At 36.2% G+C, this 16384-nt stretch overlaps 2 protein-coding genes and 1 long non-coding RNA gene across 3 annotated transcripts in view; 2 read left to right on the forward strand and 1 right to left on the reverse strand.

Moving 5' to 3' along the window:
• Positions 1-10319, reverse strand: part of LOC113090194 (potassium/sodium hyperpolarization-activated cyclic nucleotide-gated channel 4-like) — a gene marked incomplete at its 3' end in the record, with an annotated part of 21920 nt that extends 11601 nt beyond the window's left edge. The window contains exon 1 of the mRNA XM_026256188.1: positions 9276-10319. Within this exon, the coding sequence (XP_026111973.1) occupies positions 9276-9934 (659 nt within the window). The remainder of the gene's footprint in view (positions 1-9275) is intronic.
• A 649-nt stretch (positions 10320-10968) lies between these two features.
• Positions 10969-13978, forward strand: LOC113090193 (meiotic recombination protein REC114-like). The gene is made up of 3 exons (XM_026256187.1): positions 10969-11219; positions 12642-12731; positions 13901-13978. Exons 1-3 carry the CDS (start codon positions 11073-11075, stop codon positions 13976-13978), a joined length of 315 nt encoding a protein of 104 aa, XP_026111972.1. The 5' UTR covers positions 10969-11072.
• Positions 13979-14470: 492 nt separating this feature from the next.
• On the forward strand, positions 14471-16194 carry LOC113090192 (uncharacterized). The gene is made up of 3 exons (XR_003286930.1): positions 14471-14644; positions 15742-15812; positions 15946-16194. It is a non-coding gene; the product is annotated as an uncharacterized LOC113090192 (long non-coding RNA).
• Positions 16195-16384: the final 190 nt, after the last annotated feature.

Raw genomic sequence — 16384 nt, forward strand, 5'->3', positions numbered from 1 at the left:
AAGTGATGAGTCTTTTTTTAGACAGTCAGGGCAAAACTCAAAAAAATTTAGTTAAGTAAAACTAAACCTAAAACTATCCTTCATTGAAATAAAATAAAAGTCAAAAATAAAATAAAATATAAAACTTACATGGGAAAACTTAAACATAATGACAATTAGAATTGACATAAATGCAATAAAAAATGTTGACATTTTTAAAATGAAATTTTAATTTCATTAATTTTAATTAAAAAATTTTAATTAATTTAAGCTGAAGAACTAAAATTAGTAAAACTGAAATAAAAACAAATATAAGACAGAGATACTTAAAAATCAAAAAGAACATAATATTACTAAAACTCGAACTAAAATAAAATGAAAGATGTAAAAGCTGATTGAAAAAATAAAAGCGAATTCATATTACAAATCAAAGATAAATAAATATTAATATTACTAAACACACATTTTATACTACAAATATAATATAATATAATATAATATAAACACACGGTACTACAAAAATAAATATATCGAGTATTACAAACATAATAATAAAATAACATTGCATTACACTCATTTCTACACATCATAAGAACCTCACAGGCAAATTTCAATTATCACAGAGGTTTACTCCACTTATAATTTCTAAAAAAATCAAAGCATCAAACATAAAAACTAAATTTTATTTTCGGGCTTTACTGAAAACTCCCATTAGTCCCGCCTCCTGTTCGTCATTGGCTAAACAGGCAGTTAGCCCCGCCCCAAACTCACACCATTGGTTGATTCAGATGTGGGCTTATCAGAGAGAGAGCATAGCATTTAATCGAACTCATATTTCTTTATCTATGCTAAGTCTTTGCATGATCAGTGAAATGTGAAGAAATGCACTTTGAAAGACATTAAACACAAAGTCATTGGCAGACGAGAAGAGAAGCGCTGGCGTGTTTCCCGTTCGATAACCTCTCTGTAAGTGAGCCTAAAGGTCACGGCATTATTTCAATCCCTCTGCGGCTCCATCCCTCCCTCGGTCTCTTATCGTCCCATCAGCGTCGCATCCCAATCCCTCCATTAAATAAATTATGTTGTAATAATCCTCTGTGCTGCGTGCTCCTGATATTGGAGGCCTTTTGATTACTCAATAATTCTCACTTTCCCTTCAGTGTATTAGAGCATCAGCCAGGAGTCGGTCACTCTTTCAGTGTACATTTTTAACATTAAAGACAATATGTTATTTATCAATGAAGTTTGATAAGAATTAGCATTTTAATGGCCAAAAACATCAGTCTGATGCATCTGCACTTAAGTCAATCATTTATTTAGTGGAAATAAAATATAACAAGGTGAAAGCAAACCACAGGTGCATCTACCATCCCTTTCGTAACTATAGACATACTAGAAAAAGATAAAGAAGATGAAGAGAAAATAAATGAAGAAGAGGAGAAATGAAGAAAAGAGTGACAAAGAAGAAGAATGGAGCAAAAAAGAAGCAGAATAATAAAAGGAAACATAAAAGGAGGAAGATTAAACAAAAGAAGAGGGTGATGAAGAAGGACAAAGAGAAGAAGCAGATGAACCAAAAAGAAAAAGAAGCAGAAAGAGAAAAGAAAATATGATGAAGAAGAGAAAATAAGAAGCAGAAGGATGAAAAACAGAAAGATAAAATGATGAATGAAAAGGACTAAGACACAAAGGAAGAGAAAGAAAGCATGAAAAGAAGAAGAAAAGGGACGAAGAACAACTATATTATAATCAGCATGTATATATATACTGTATATATGAACTGGAACATATTTGCATGCATTAAAAACAGTAAGGTTAAACAGAATTCTGTAAGTAAATGATCTCTGTTCATCAGTGCTGCTGAATAACGAATGAGTGTTATGCAAATGTGGGCGGTGGTATGTTAATGAGGATCGGCTGTGCATCAACCTGCAAGACCCAAACAAATCAATAGAGACACGCAGCCAACAATCAAGAGGAATCAAAACCGGAGAGGATCAGACTGTCATTTGAGCTGGGAGCTGTGAGTGTGTGTGTGAGTGTGTGTGTGTGTGTGTGTGTGTTCTCTTGGTTTTGTGTCATATCAGGACACAACTCTGTATAATGACATGGGTATGACACAGGTATTACAAGGAGAGGGTGACTTATGAGGACATAACCCTGTCCCCATTTTTCAAAACACTTATAAATCATACAGAATGAGTTTTTTTGAGAAAGTAAAAATGCACAAAGTTTCCTGTGAGGGTTAGGGTTAGGTGTAGGGTTGGTGAAGGGCGATAGAATATACAGTTTCTACAGTATATACAAAACCATTACACCTATGGGATGAACACACTTTACACAAAAACAAACGTGTATGTGTGTGTGTGTGTGTGTGACGCACGGATTATCAACACACTGTACTGCATTCTTAATATTCTTAAAGTCAACGTGAAATGAAATTCACAACTTTGGTAATGTGACAGGTTACCAAGTAGAAAGGGACACTCAACACACACACACACACACACACACACACACGTCTGGAATAAAACCAGCCCTGTGAAGACAACGCTGCAAAAGTGTGACCAAAAAGAACATGTTATCCGGAACAGCATCTCTGTTCAGTCTCTGTCTGAATCTGGAGAAAACCTCACTCTCTAATGTGCTTTCTGTATTCTAAAGCTGCTCCACTTCGCTTTAATGAATTCAGCCAGATCTGAGGAAAGAGATAGAGAGAGAAAATAAACCAGCGAGAGATGACTTCCTTCTTATTTTCTGCGGTGAAGGTAAGTCCCTTCTGGGAGAACACAAAAGAGGTTATTTTGACGATTGCATCAGTGTCCAAAATATCTTCTTTTGTGCTCAAAAAAAAAAAAAAAACTTTAACGTGTATTTTGGTAAAGCAATTTGTCAATAATTTTCCCATAAGTGCTTATAAAAAAATACAAAATGTGATGGTTTATTGCTTTTAAAATGAATAATTCATCTATAAACACCTGTACTTTACTGCAAAATAAATTATTATATTATTTTTCTTTATTATATTATTGTTATTATTACATTATAATTCTTTTTTACTATTTTTTATATATTTTAGTAATTATAATAATAACAATTGTTATTATAATTTTATATTTATTATGATTATTATTATTATTATTGCACAATTTGGCCAAAAGGGTTAAATAATAATAATAATAATAATAATAATAATAATAATAATAAATAAATAAATAAATAAATAAAAGCATTTTGACCGAATCACAGTGATATTTTAATTATTTAGCTATTTAAGGTAAAAATATATATATATATATATATACACGTGATATTAACTGTCCAAGTCATACAGGTTTGAAATAACAACATTACTTGATCAAAACCACATAAAACAAACTTAACAAGATTAATGATAGACACAATGTTGTCATTAACAAGACTAACAAAATCTAAATGTTAAGTATCTAAGACTGAATGTACTTACAGTAAATGTTATGTAAACACAGTTACTGTAAATCATAAAGTGTAGGGCACTACAGAAAAAAACAATTCCATCTCAACTAATGCGTTCCTCAAGAATATAAAATACATATAAGATAAGAAAATGTTTTAGAGTTGGAAAAGAGACTGTAGATTTGATTATAGTGCCTCAGAAAACATCCTCTTCCTGTCCCACACAACTCATATTATTCAGTATCTGAGACAATAATGCCTGAAGCCTCAAGTGACAAGAACTAACGTCTCAGGATCCAGCGATGAAGCCAAACAAGCTCTTTTTTTACTGCTACTGATCAACATCAGTTAATGGAACTTCCTGTGCTTTAATGCACTCTATAAACTTTTTAGTCTTTGCATGATCTGTCATTACGTCATTGCATTTCTGCCAGCATCAGTAACTAACGTCTTATATCTTATATCTTATATCTTAGATGTGGTGCATGCAACACACAGTCACGCATTACGACGTCTGTTACAGTGTAATCCTATTAGTGAGCGTGGAAAAATACTAACGAGCAACATGCACTTACCTCTGGGTAATTACACAACATTAGTGTAACTGCTACTGGAAATAAATATATTCATGTGCAAAATGTACATTGACAAGTGTTCATGTAACTTGAAATAAAATAAATGTTAGCTGAAAAAATACAAAAATAGTTTTTATTTCATTTATCATTTTAATCATTTTAGCATGTCGCTAGCATGTTTCTAGCATGATTAACATGTTACTAGCATGTTTCTAGCATTACTAACATTCGACTAACATGCGACTAGCATGTTGCTAGCATGTTTCTATCATGATTAACATCTTGCTAGCATGTTGCTTGTACATTTCAAGCATGATTAGCATTTGACTAGCATGTTACTAGCATGTTTCTTACATGATTAGTATTCTACTAGCATGTTGCTTGCATGTTTGTAGCATGATTAACATGTTGCTAACATTTTTCTAGCATGATTCGCACCTTGATAGCATGTTGCTAGTATATTTCTAGCATTATTAGCATTCGACTAGCATGTTTCTAGCATGTTTCTAGCATGATTAACATTTGACTAGCATGTTTCTAACATTATTAGCATGTTGCTAGGATAGATAGATAGATAGATAGATAGATAGATAGATAGATAGATAGATAGATAGATAGATAGATAGACAGACAAACAGATATATTTGATTATAATGCATTATTTATACTTTATTACAAAACCAAAATTTAATTCACTGAGTTTTTAAATTCTAATTTGAAGAAGGGCATCTTTAAATAATAATAAATAATCCAAAATAACAAAAACACTTTAAATGATAAAGTTGTTTTCTTCAGTGCAATTTCTTATTTAACCCCATAATTAAAAGAAATAAAATATCTTATAGACACTAAAATAATACTGAGTTTAGATTTGCATAGCACAAAAGAACATGTCATATGTAATCATATTTTGCATAAAGAAAATTAAGCATTTTAGATTAATTTGCAAGACATTATTTTCATGAAAATTAAGTAGTTTTCCCCCAAAAATCCTATTAGTGTGTTTAAGGACACTGCCAATATTATCTCTCAATACTGTAATATAATATTTTTACTGTATTACATAAACATTGATTACATAAATTCAATGAGTTTTTAAATTCAAACTGGCAGCATAACATCTTTCAATACGATTAAATAGTGCAAAATAATAAAAACAATTTAATGCAAAACAATACAGTTGTTTTAAAATGCAATGCAAAAGGCATTTTCTTTAGATTTACATTTCGTCATTTAGCAGACACTTGCATTCAAAGCGATAACAGAAGCAATCAAAACTAATGAAAGAACAACAATATGTAAGTGCATATGATTTAACCTGATAACTGAAATAAATAAATAAATATGACAAGCATGCTCTTGACAGATTTGTATGGGATTCCCCCAGTCATAGCTCCGAACTATTTTCTGTAAGTCTGTTCAAAAGGATGAAGCTCACAGATCAGATGCAGCTCTCCTTGACATTTCAATTACTCTGTTCACTGTCTTTTATCAAGTGTGTGCAGTTCAGTGCCGAGCGGATCTCGTTTATTAGAGCCAGCGATCAGTGGATCTGCATCAGTCGAATGACTAAACTACAGTGATACGGATAAATCTGTGCATACGGATGGATGGAGACACTGAGGATTTTAATTGTGGGTTCCATAATCACGTAAGTGTGTAAGCGCAGCTTAAACAGGGGTTTCATTTTTATGCAAAACACTAATTACACTCCCATTATGCAATAGCAAACATAAGCCACCCCGATGCAAACTTCCTTTATTTGCCATTTCCTGCGGAGGTAATTTATGAGAGAAGGCCGGGCAAATCTGTCTCTGCTCCAAGACTCGGGAACTGATAATGCAAGTATGTTAAGAGCATGACAAGATAAACAGAAGGTGGATGAGAGGCTGAACAGAAGAGGATTTTGGAAGTGAGGACGAGTGTATTGTGTAAGGAATGGGCAAGAGAAGCTCTGTTTCAAAACCTAGTGAGATGCCCGCCTAGACAGCATTTTAAAAGTTCCTGCAAAAAAGACGGGAAAAATATAAGCAATAACATATTGCTGGTTTAATCAATTTTGCAAGGCATCCCCACACATGAAGCTCCCAAGAAATGCAATCGAAGAATGCATTGCAAAATATTTAGTAAACAATGACGGTAAAAAAAAGACAATTTTAAAATAGTTCAACAAGTGGCATTACAAGAGTGGTGGCTTTCAATAAAAGAGTATTTTGCTTACATTTAATTTACTACAAAAAATTATTAATACAATTAAATAAAATAGAATTTGGCTACTTATCCTTTTCCTTCTAATTTATTTTTAATACATTCTAAAATATATATATTTTGTTGTACTGTTAAATGTTCTCATACATCATGCATGACTTCTTTTCTTTAAATTCACAGCAGTTTGAATTACTAATGTGCTTGGAATAAAATAGATAATACATTATATGAAATATTAATTTTTATCGTTATTATTGTTTTTTTCTCTCATGCACCTTATACCTTACGTTTATCTTTTTACAGTATGTAAAGCACTTTAAATGAGCAATATGTATAAAATACAATAAATAATTTTAAATATTTATTTTTTATAATTTTTTATAATTTTATTTTTTATTTATGATAAAAAAATATTTTACAGCATGCAAACCACTTTGAATCACCACTGTGTACGAAACACAATAAATAAATAAACTATATTATTTATTAAATATTTATTTATGTTAATTGTTACTTTTTATTTCTCCTGCACCTTTTATAATTTTTTTATTGTTTTACAGTACTGTATGTAAAGCACTTCAAATGAGCAATATGTATGAAATTCTAGAAATATTTATTTTTAGTCTTTTTTTTGGTACCTTTTATGATAAAAAAAAACATTTTGCATCATGTAAAGTACTTTAAATAATCAGTGTGTATAAAACACAATAAATATACTGCATATTCAAAATAAATAAACTGTATTAAATATTTACTTCTATTTATTGTTTTTGATTTCTCATGCATACTTTAAATATATATATTTTTTTATAATATTACAGTATGTAAAGCACTTTGAATTACCAATGTGCATTAAAAACTATTAAATATTTATTCCTTTTAAAAACGTATTTTTTATTTCTCATGCACATTTAACAATAAATAAACTATATTAAATTTTAAACTCCATAGCGGTATTGTGTCACGTCTTTTGTTGTTCTTCCAGTTAACTGTGCTGTTTTGTGTAGTGCATATTGCACAGAACTGCTTCCAGAAAGAATCTTATTATAGGATGATAACTTAAAAGGTAGCTGCATACATAGCAAAGCAGAGGGGTCTGTGTGGCCTTTATCTTCAGTAACGATGCTCTGGTGTGTGTGACCTTGCTGTGGTAATTACGGAGGTATATGCTGGGGGAGATTAGGCCTGCAATCATTGCTGGAAGTTCAGTCATTGTGTTCAGAGCCAGAGAAGCAATGATATTATTATCTGCGCCACCACAACAATGGGAGAATACCAGCATGGCTATAAAAGATCTGTAATCCAGTGTGCTTTGCAAAAATGCAAACCCTGTTACAAGAAAACATGAATTTTTTACACGGGTCTTCTCCATAATAATCTTCCCCTTCAACCGAAGCTGTGAGGTCACTGACAGTGTTGGTTGTAATATGCATCTCAAACAAGCATATAAGACGTCACAGCTTCGGCTTAGAGGATGATTATCCATAATAAGCTGAGGAGAAGTGCTTCAAAAATATTTTGCACAGAAAAAATAACAGGAATGAGATAATGGAAAGTAAATCTTGACAGAACTTGGGTTAATATTCTTTTAAAATGCTCTCGGGTATCAATAAACGTAGAATAAAACAACTTAACTCATAACGGCATACGTCTCAATTATTAAACAAAGCACTGATGATAATGAAAGAATAAACAAGTGCCTTTATCTACCATGCATGCATTGTACAATATAATGCATTACATTTTTTTCACAAATAACTGCATGCAAAGTTAAAATGCATTATAATATTAGCAAATTCCTTACATCTTAAATTAGCCGTTAGTCATCGGTTTTAATGAAATATTTCTAAAGGTGTATCATTAATATAAATATGGTTACACTTATTCAAGAGATCATTGCAATGCATATTTAATGCATTAAAAACATCTGTATAATGCATCATATATAAAGGCATTAAACAAAGTGTTATTGAATAAACTTCCATCTCAGCACTGACACACACACACACACACACACACACAAACGTAGCAACCTCATATCATATCAGTCTATCCCCACACTGCCTTTCATATCCTCCAGGAACAACGCTGCAATCTCATAATGTCGAGCAGAATAAAAGCATCATCTCGGGATCAATAGGTAAACAAGGCAAACAGCAGTCATGTCTCCGTTTAACCCTGTGTGGCACGTTACCCTGCCAATTCATGAATGAAAACTGTTTAAATTCAACCCAATCACAGACGTCGATGGCACATGCAATTTGCAAGTTAGCCGCCTTTTGAATGCAAAGCAGATGGCATCTAATTAAAAAACTAGTGTTTGCTTTTTTGACCACAGCATGAATCAGTTTCATGCACTCATATCGCAAATGAAGCCTGAGGCAAATACAAACTGTGTGTATGAACATATCAGATCTACACAGTCAATGTCATCCCCAAGGACACACCGTAATTAATAAAGAAAGAGTGTCTGGATTTCATGTCAAATGCACTTCTATTGTCAGCTGCATGGGAGAGCTTTGGGCTTGGTGTGTGTGTGTGTGTGTGTGTGTGTGTGTGTGTGTGTGTGTGTGTGTGTGTGTGTGTGATACACATACTCATTTTAGATTAAAAAAAATTCAGAAAGCACTTAGAGGCTTTTGCATATGAACTCTTCATATATAAACTTAATTGCATAAACTATAACTGTAATTATTTTACAACAGTAAATAATATTGATACACCTTTAAATTTAGCATTTTAAGACATTTAAAAAAAGTAATGGCAGCAATGCCAAAGAAGGACCATTTTTTAGGTTCCCCAATAAAACTGTTCATTTTCTTAGTGTCAAGAACCTTATTTTTCTTCTTCACTCTAAAGAAAATGTTGTGCAAAGGAAAGATTCCATGGATGTGATGCTTTCCAATTGGTGATAATAAAGAACATTTATTTTTTAGAGTGCACTATATACATTTTAATTTAACCCTACATTATTTTGCTCTTTTGTGTCAGTAAAGCTGTTGTCTCTGTCAGGCCATACACTGATTGATCCAGATGTGAAGTGAGCAGTGTTTCGGAGGGGGACACAGACCCTGTTACCTGAAATCACTGTAGGGGTGAATGATCCAGAAACCGGCGGATTTGACCCGTTCTTGCTCCCGTTCCACCGCCTTCTCGCTCCCAAACATCCTCAGGGAAAACTTGTTGACCCCGGGCTGCAGCATCGCCCCGAACTGTCTGTGCATGAAGCCCGCTTGATAAAACTTCTCGTCGTCCGGTGGGATCTGCTCGACGCCCTCCAGCTTTATGAAGCCTGTCTGCTGATCCGGGACGCCCGGTTGATGCTGCTCGCTCGCACCGACGGCATCCTCATCCTCATCCTCATCCTCACGCGCGGCTCCAGCAGGGCTCTCCTCGCTCGGGGTGACCTCTCCCTCCGTGATCAGACGCCTCTCCTCCGCTACATCCGAGTCGTGCACGTGCCGACTGGTGATGGACGAAAGGCTCCCTCGGAACCTCCGGCATTCTCCGTTGGAGCTGGTCTTCACGTGTCTCCCGATGTCCGTCTCCATGATCACGGACTCTCCGCTTCTGGTGTCCCCCGCGGAGCTCGGGGACGGCAGGGGCTTCATCCGGATGCTCCTCCTCCGGGTGTCTTTGTCGGTGTCTTCTGCATCACCCATGATGGACCCTTTCTGCCCGAGGTGCTGAGGCAAACTGTAGAGACTTTTACGCGTGGACGAATGCAACCTGTCCATTATGACATTGAAACGGGCGCGCGATCAATTCAATGACAAACGAATCCAGTTCGTATTGCTACAAATCCACGTGCACCCGAATTGTCTGAAGGGTCAAACCGAGCTGTCTTTCGCTCATGCACATTATTCTACCTGGCTGCCCGAATCCAGTGGTCTCCAGCTTCAAGGCACTGACTGTGTCGCTCTGCGAACACCAATAAATAAAGTCTGAGGAATCGCAGATCGGCTGTCAATCACAATCGAGTGGCCCACACCAACCGGGCACCGCTGACATCACCGCCTCCGCCGTCCCGAGTCGCTCTGATCCCGTTAATATTCCCGGTGATGCTGATCTCTGGGGTTGCCATAGAAGCGAGAGAACAGCTCAGCCCACCCACTCTGAGTCAATCAGGTCCCCGACACACAACCGAGCCTTTACGCGGTTCTTCTCACGCAAAATTAAACATTTAATATGACTCTATTTGGACTTTTTTGTGATGGAGATCATGACAGATATGAAAGCCCGTTTCCGTCACTGAAAAAAATAAATAAAAAATATAAAAAATATATATTTGCTACTCTTTATCTCTCAGACTTTTTTCCACAGATTTGTGACGTATAAACTCACGACTGCGAGCTATAAAGTAAGAATTGCGAGTTATAAAGTCAATTTTGAGTGGGAGAATGGGAGACTCTTCCCAGAATTGCCTGTAAATATCTCACAATTATCACTTTATGACTGCAATTACACGTTCTGGGGAGAAAAAAAAGTCAGAATTGTGAGATAAAAAGTGATTATTATTGTATATTATTGTATATAATTGTTTATTATTATTTATTATTACGTATTATTGTTATTATTGCGATAAGTCGCGATTGCACTTTTTTATTTTTATTTTATTGAACGTTGTCATGTTTTAATAGGCCTACATGTGAATCCTCAACGTAATATTGATTACATTTACACTAAAATAATTTATTTTAATTTTCTAATTAACAAAATTCGACGTTGAATATACTGACGCATGCACACAACTGTAAGAGTAATAACGTCACGCGATTTAAATTTTAACCGTCAACGGTCTGTGTCTCCGCCTCTGCTTATTTTTCATCCGTTCTACTCGTTTCATTTTCTGGAATAAAAAAAGTAAACGCGAATATGGAAAGTGGTTCTTCAACCGAAGAACATTCGAAGGACTCAACAATTTCGATTTGTGTTTGGAAACTGCGACGCTATGGTCGATTTATCCCCGAAGGCAAAGCAAAACCCAAATCCTCGGCCAGTAACGTTAACTGTGCGTGGAAGGTGAGAACTGACTGAAATTTGCGAAAAGCCATTTCAAAACATTTTCATTTTACACAAATATATTATTTTTTTATACGTTCAGAAATTTCAGGAAAAGGGGTTTAGTGAGGAGAACAACTAACTTTAGTCACATTAACTTAGATTAGTACTACAAATAAAAACAGTAATTCTATAATAATAATAATAATGATGGAAATAAAAAAAAAAAGATAATAATGTGAGTGTTGTATGCCCCATCATTGAATTGTTGTGATTGATGTTTGGTGTATTGTTTAATGGCTGCTAAGGTGTTCTGGGTGGTTGTAAGGGTGTTGCTGAGTAGATGCAGGGTGTTTTGGGTGGTTTCTATGGTGTTGCTGGGTGTTTCGGGTGGTTGCTAGGGCGTTGCTGAGTGCATGCCTAGTGTTTTGGATTGCTGAGTGGATTGCTGGATGTTTTGGGCGGTTGCTTCGGTGTTCCTGGGTGTTTTGAGTGGTTGCTAGGATGTTGCTGAGTGGATGCTGGATGTTTTGGGTAGTTGCTAGGGTGTTCCTGAGTGTTTTGGGTGGTTGCTAGGGTGTTCCTGTGTTTTTTGCTTTGTTTTGGGTGGTTGCTAGAGTGTTCCTGTGTGTTTTGCTTTGTTTTGGGTAGTTCCTAGGGTGTTCCTGGGTGTTTGCTAGGGTGATGCTGAGTGGATGCTTGGTTTTTGGCGGTTGATAGGGTGTTCCTGGGTGTTTTGGATGGTTGCTAGGGTGTTGCTGAGTGGATGCTTTGTTTTGGGTGGTTGCTAGGGTGTTACTGTGTATTTTGGGCGGTTGCTAGGGTGTTCCTGGGTGTTTTGGGCGGTTGCTAGGTTGTTCCTGGGTGTTTTGGGCGGTTGCTAGGGTGTTCCTGGGTGTTTTGGGGCGGTTGCTAGGTTGTTCCTGGGTGTTTTGGGCGGTTGCTAGGTTGTTCCTGGGTGTTTTGGGCGGTTGCTAGGGTGTTCCTGGGTGTTTTGGGCGGTTGCTAGGTTGTTCCTGGGTGTTTTGGGCGGTTGCTAGGTTGTTCCTGGGTGTTTTGGGCGGTTGCTAGGTTGTTCCTGGATGTTTTGGGCGGTTGCTAGGTTGTTCCTGGGTGTTTTGGGCGGTTGCTAGGTTGTTCCTGGGTGTTTTGGGCGGTTGCTAGGGTGTTCCTGGGTGTTTTGGGCGGTTGCTAGGTTGTTCCTGGGTGTTTTGGGCGGTTGCTAGGTTGTTCCTGGGTGTTTTGGGCGGTTGCTAGGGTGTTCCTGGATGTTTTGGGCGGTTGCTAGGGTGTTCCTGGGTGTTTTTGGGCGGTTGCTAGGGTGTTCCTGAATGTTTTGGGCGGTTGCTAGGTTGTTCCTGGGTGTTTTAGGCGGTTGCCTGTTCAAACAGAGTCCATCTCAAGTCTCTGTTATATTCTGGTCTCTATTTGTGTTTCTTTCAGATCTTCGAGTCCAGTGAAAGCGCTGGCCAGCTGGAGCTCAATATTCTGGCCTCTGGTCATCTGCTAGTGTCTCAAGGCCAGGAACTCTTGGTAAGATTATATGAAAACACACAGGATCTGTCCAGTGACCAATCAAACTTATTTTGGCCGGATATGAAACGCTCCTCTCTAAGCCGTCGACACTCTTCTTCCCGTCAGGCTCTAAGTGCAAGGTCAGGATAGCGCAGGTTCAGCTGAGCCCATCATAAGAGCTTGACCGTATTTCTTTTAACCCTCTGAAAGAACAGCATAATCCCTTTCCTGTCCCGCTGGGATTGCCAGGCTGAGTGCTTCCGATAGCTCCCAACAATAAGCCCCAATCTTGGACTCGTGGCCACAATAGTCTTTGGCTCCTCATGGTGAGCTGCATTTGGAGATCGACTCACTTTTTGAGCGTTTGTGCAACAGAATAACAGAAATTTGAAATTTGCTACTTTTCCATTTCTGTCAAATGTGTACAGTCTAATGTTTCTTTACTTGCACAACAAACCAGTTGCAAAGAACGACACCGTGCAATGCAGATGCGATATTTGACATGCAAAGATCATACTTTTAATCTCATCTGCTTTAAGTATTTCTACAGAGAGGAATGATCTGTTCTCATTTTTTTTTAAGGTTAAAATATGTACCTAATGTGAGGTGCGGCTCTGTAGAAGCATGTTGTTTTTCAATCACTGCACTTTCTATAGACAGTAAATTTCCAAGATATTGATTCTAGTTTTGATTTAGCAAGAAACAAGGTGAAAGCTTCCCTGTTTGTTCTCGTTGTAAAACTGTAACTAAACCCATTAAGTAGAGGCTGCTAGTAGTAAAAGCAATAGAAATAGTAGCAGTAGTGGAAGCAGAATGAATGCATTGATGTTGTTATTAGAGGCCCCCTTCTGACATGATTGTGTAACAGCAAAAAAAAAAACTTGTTACTCAAAGTCTCAATGGAGAAAATGCTTGATTAACCCCGATATGTATATATACATATATATCTACACCAAGCCACCAACACAACATCTGTGCAACTTTTGCATTCACAAAAAATAAATAAATAAATAAAACATTCACATTTTCTCCAGAGCAAAATTGAGCAACTGTTTCTAATTCTGCAGGAGGTTGCTGATGGCAGGTTCATGCTGCTTGTCTCTTAGTGAGGTGTTTTCAGCCTGATATAATCCTGTGAAACGAGTCTTTGCCGGATTAATGATGATGTGTAGGTCCTGTTTTCATAGGAGGGCTTTTCTCTGCTCGACGCACAGAGCTTCTTTGAAAATCCAGCACAAAGTCAGACAGTCTGCTATTCAACATGACAATCAAGGTGATTTTTCACATTGATCTTATTTTGAGTGGATGTGTGTTTATATATATATATATGATATATTCCCGTACCTTGATCTGGAGTTTAGCAGCCGTCTGAAACACTCAACAGGATGTGATGTGTGCATGTCGTCCTCAAGGTGGACTCCGCCTCTTCATCCTTGAAAGCAATAAAAATGTATGCATAATGCATTTTTTTTATTAAAACTGTGCTTACCGAGTGACCTCCAACTTACAGCTCAAAGACAAACTATGTGGCTTGCTAATTAAGCTAATTACAAGTTTTGTGAAAACTGATGCATTTCTTGAAAACAACATCATTTTAAATTAAAAGTGGTAATGGTTGCAATGCATGTGATAATGCAATGCATAATAGTGCAAAATTTGGCACACGTTGATGCTGATTTAGTGTTTAGCTAATGTGTTTTGTTTCGTGAAATGGTGATGTTGTTTTGGTGTGTGTGTGTAGGGTGAGAGCCGTTTGGTCCGACTGCAGTTTGAGGGCAGCAGTCGTGCAGAAAGCGGCTGGGTTTTGCAGTAAAGCGGTGGAGAGGCTGCAGGATTATGTTCCTGTCCAGGAGCATCTGAGCACACCTGCATCTGCTGCTCCATCCCATCCTGCAGAACCTGGACCATCTACACAGCAGCAGCTGCAGCAGGTTGGAAATACTCAGAACCACCCATCCATCTTCTCAAAAGATGTGGAATGTAATGTGTGCAGAGTGATTAGAGTTGATAAGAGCAACGATCTATCTGGAGTTGCTGTACATAATGTTTCTGAACATTAACAAGCTAACACTTGTGCAACACGTTTAATGCATGTAATGTGACACATAACTGAAATAATGTAAGGATTTAATTGCATCATGAGTCACAACACAACTGACTTGGGATTTTATTAATAAATATTATATTTCCCTTGGGTAGCCATAAGAAATCATTTGAGAAATTATAATATTTTGATGAAAGATTATGAATATTAATCAATTTATCGGACTATCTGGACTTACTGTGCATGATATTTATATGAATAATTAATATAATGAATTAATATAATATTAATATATATCATTTAAGATATAATATTAATATAATTAATTAATATATATATATATATATATATATATATATATATATATATATATATTTTTTTATATAAATCATTAATATAATATATTTTTTTCTATTATAAACAGAAATTAGTTGTGCAACACGTTTATTGCATATAATGTTATTTATAGGCTAAGAAAATAATCCAGTAAAAGATTTAAAAGATTTGATGACGGAACTGATTTCTGGTTTATTTAAATATTTTTCCCTTTGGTAATTCATCTGAATTATAAGGGTATATTTTATTATATTTTGATGAAATATTTTTATCTTTCCTATTTTATCATGCAAATATAAAGTGTGCATAATAAGAACCATTTATAAAAAAAAAAATTGAGTTCATGTTAACTTATAATCAATTTTAATTTGTATTTCCGTCACTAGGTGGTGCTGTTGCTCATAATAATAATGAAAATAATAATAATAAATGGGCACTGAGAGGGAAATGATCCCACCCTCAGCTGAATTATCTGAAATGTAAGGCTCTGAATATATAGTGAACACACAGGAACACAAAGGGAAGTCTCTGTGTAAATATGATTAGTGACAGCGATGAGATTAGTAATGAGGTTATTGATTGGCTGGCGAGAGCCTCTGTGTGAGTCCTGAGACTATAATAACAGATCTTTTTCTGTTTCCACTTTAGGCTCCTGGAGATGCACCACGGGAGGCCCCTGCCGCTGCCAAGGGACCGCTGTCAATCAACACCTTTCTCAGGTAGCACTGGGTTTCCATTGATCTGGTGTCGAGTTAGATGCTGTAGTCAGGGATATTTTAACTTGACCTCTTAAATGTATCTGTGGAGTGCACACTGACCGTTTCACGCATCTCCTAATCTCTTCCTCTTCAGTTCTTCCTGGGCGAGCGTGAGCTGTGTCTGCCGATGGCGTATCATCAGTGCACGCTGCCCTCTGGAGGCCTGGAGGCACTACTGCGCCTCTGTCTGCTCGATTCGGGTTTTCCTGCGTTCGTGGAGGAAGTCGAGGAGAAGCTGAAGGAGCTGACGCAAGAATGAGGTAGAGCTGAATGTTGTGATTCTGAACTAAAACCAATTCATCTCAATACAGATGACATATACATATAAGAGAAATATTAGAGATATTATATTTGCAACTAACAGACATAAGCAGTGAAATGATACAAAATCATATTAAATGAAATAAAGCTGAAAGGAAAAATAAGTTTTTTTTTTCTTCAGTTTTAATACATTAACAAAAGAAAACGAGGAAATCAATAACTTCTGTAGCTTTGAGGATTCATCTATATTTAATTTAGAATTTAGTTTTTGA

The sequence above is a fragment of the Carassius auratus genome, unplaced genomic scaffold (genome assembly GCF_003368295.1).
Source record: "Carassius auratus strain Wakin unplaced genomic scaffold, ASM336829v1 scaf_tig00053289, whole genome shotgun sequence".
In the NCBI taxonomy this organism is placed as follows: domain Eukaryota; kingdom Metazoa; phylum Chordata; class Actinopteri; order Cypriniformes; family Cyprinidae; genus Carassius; species Carassius auratus.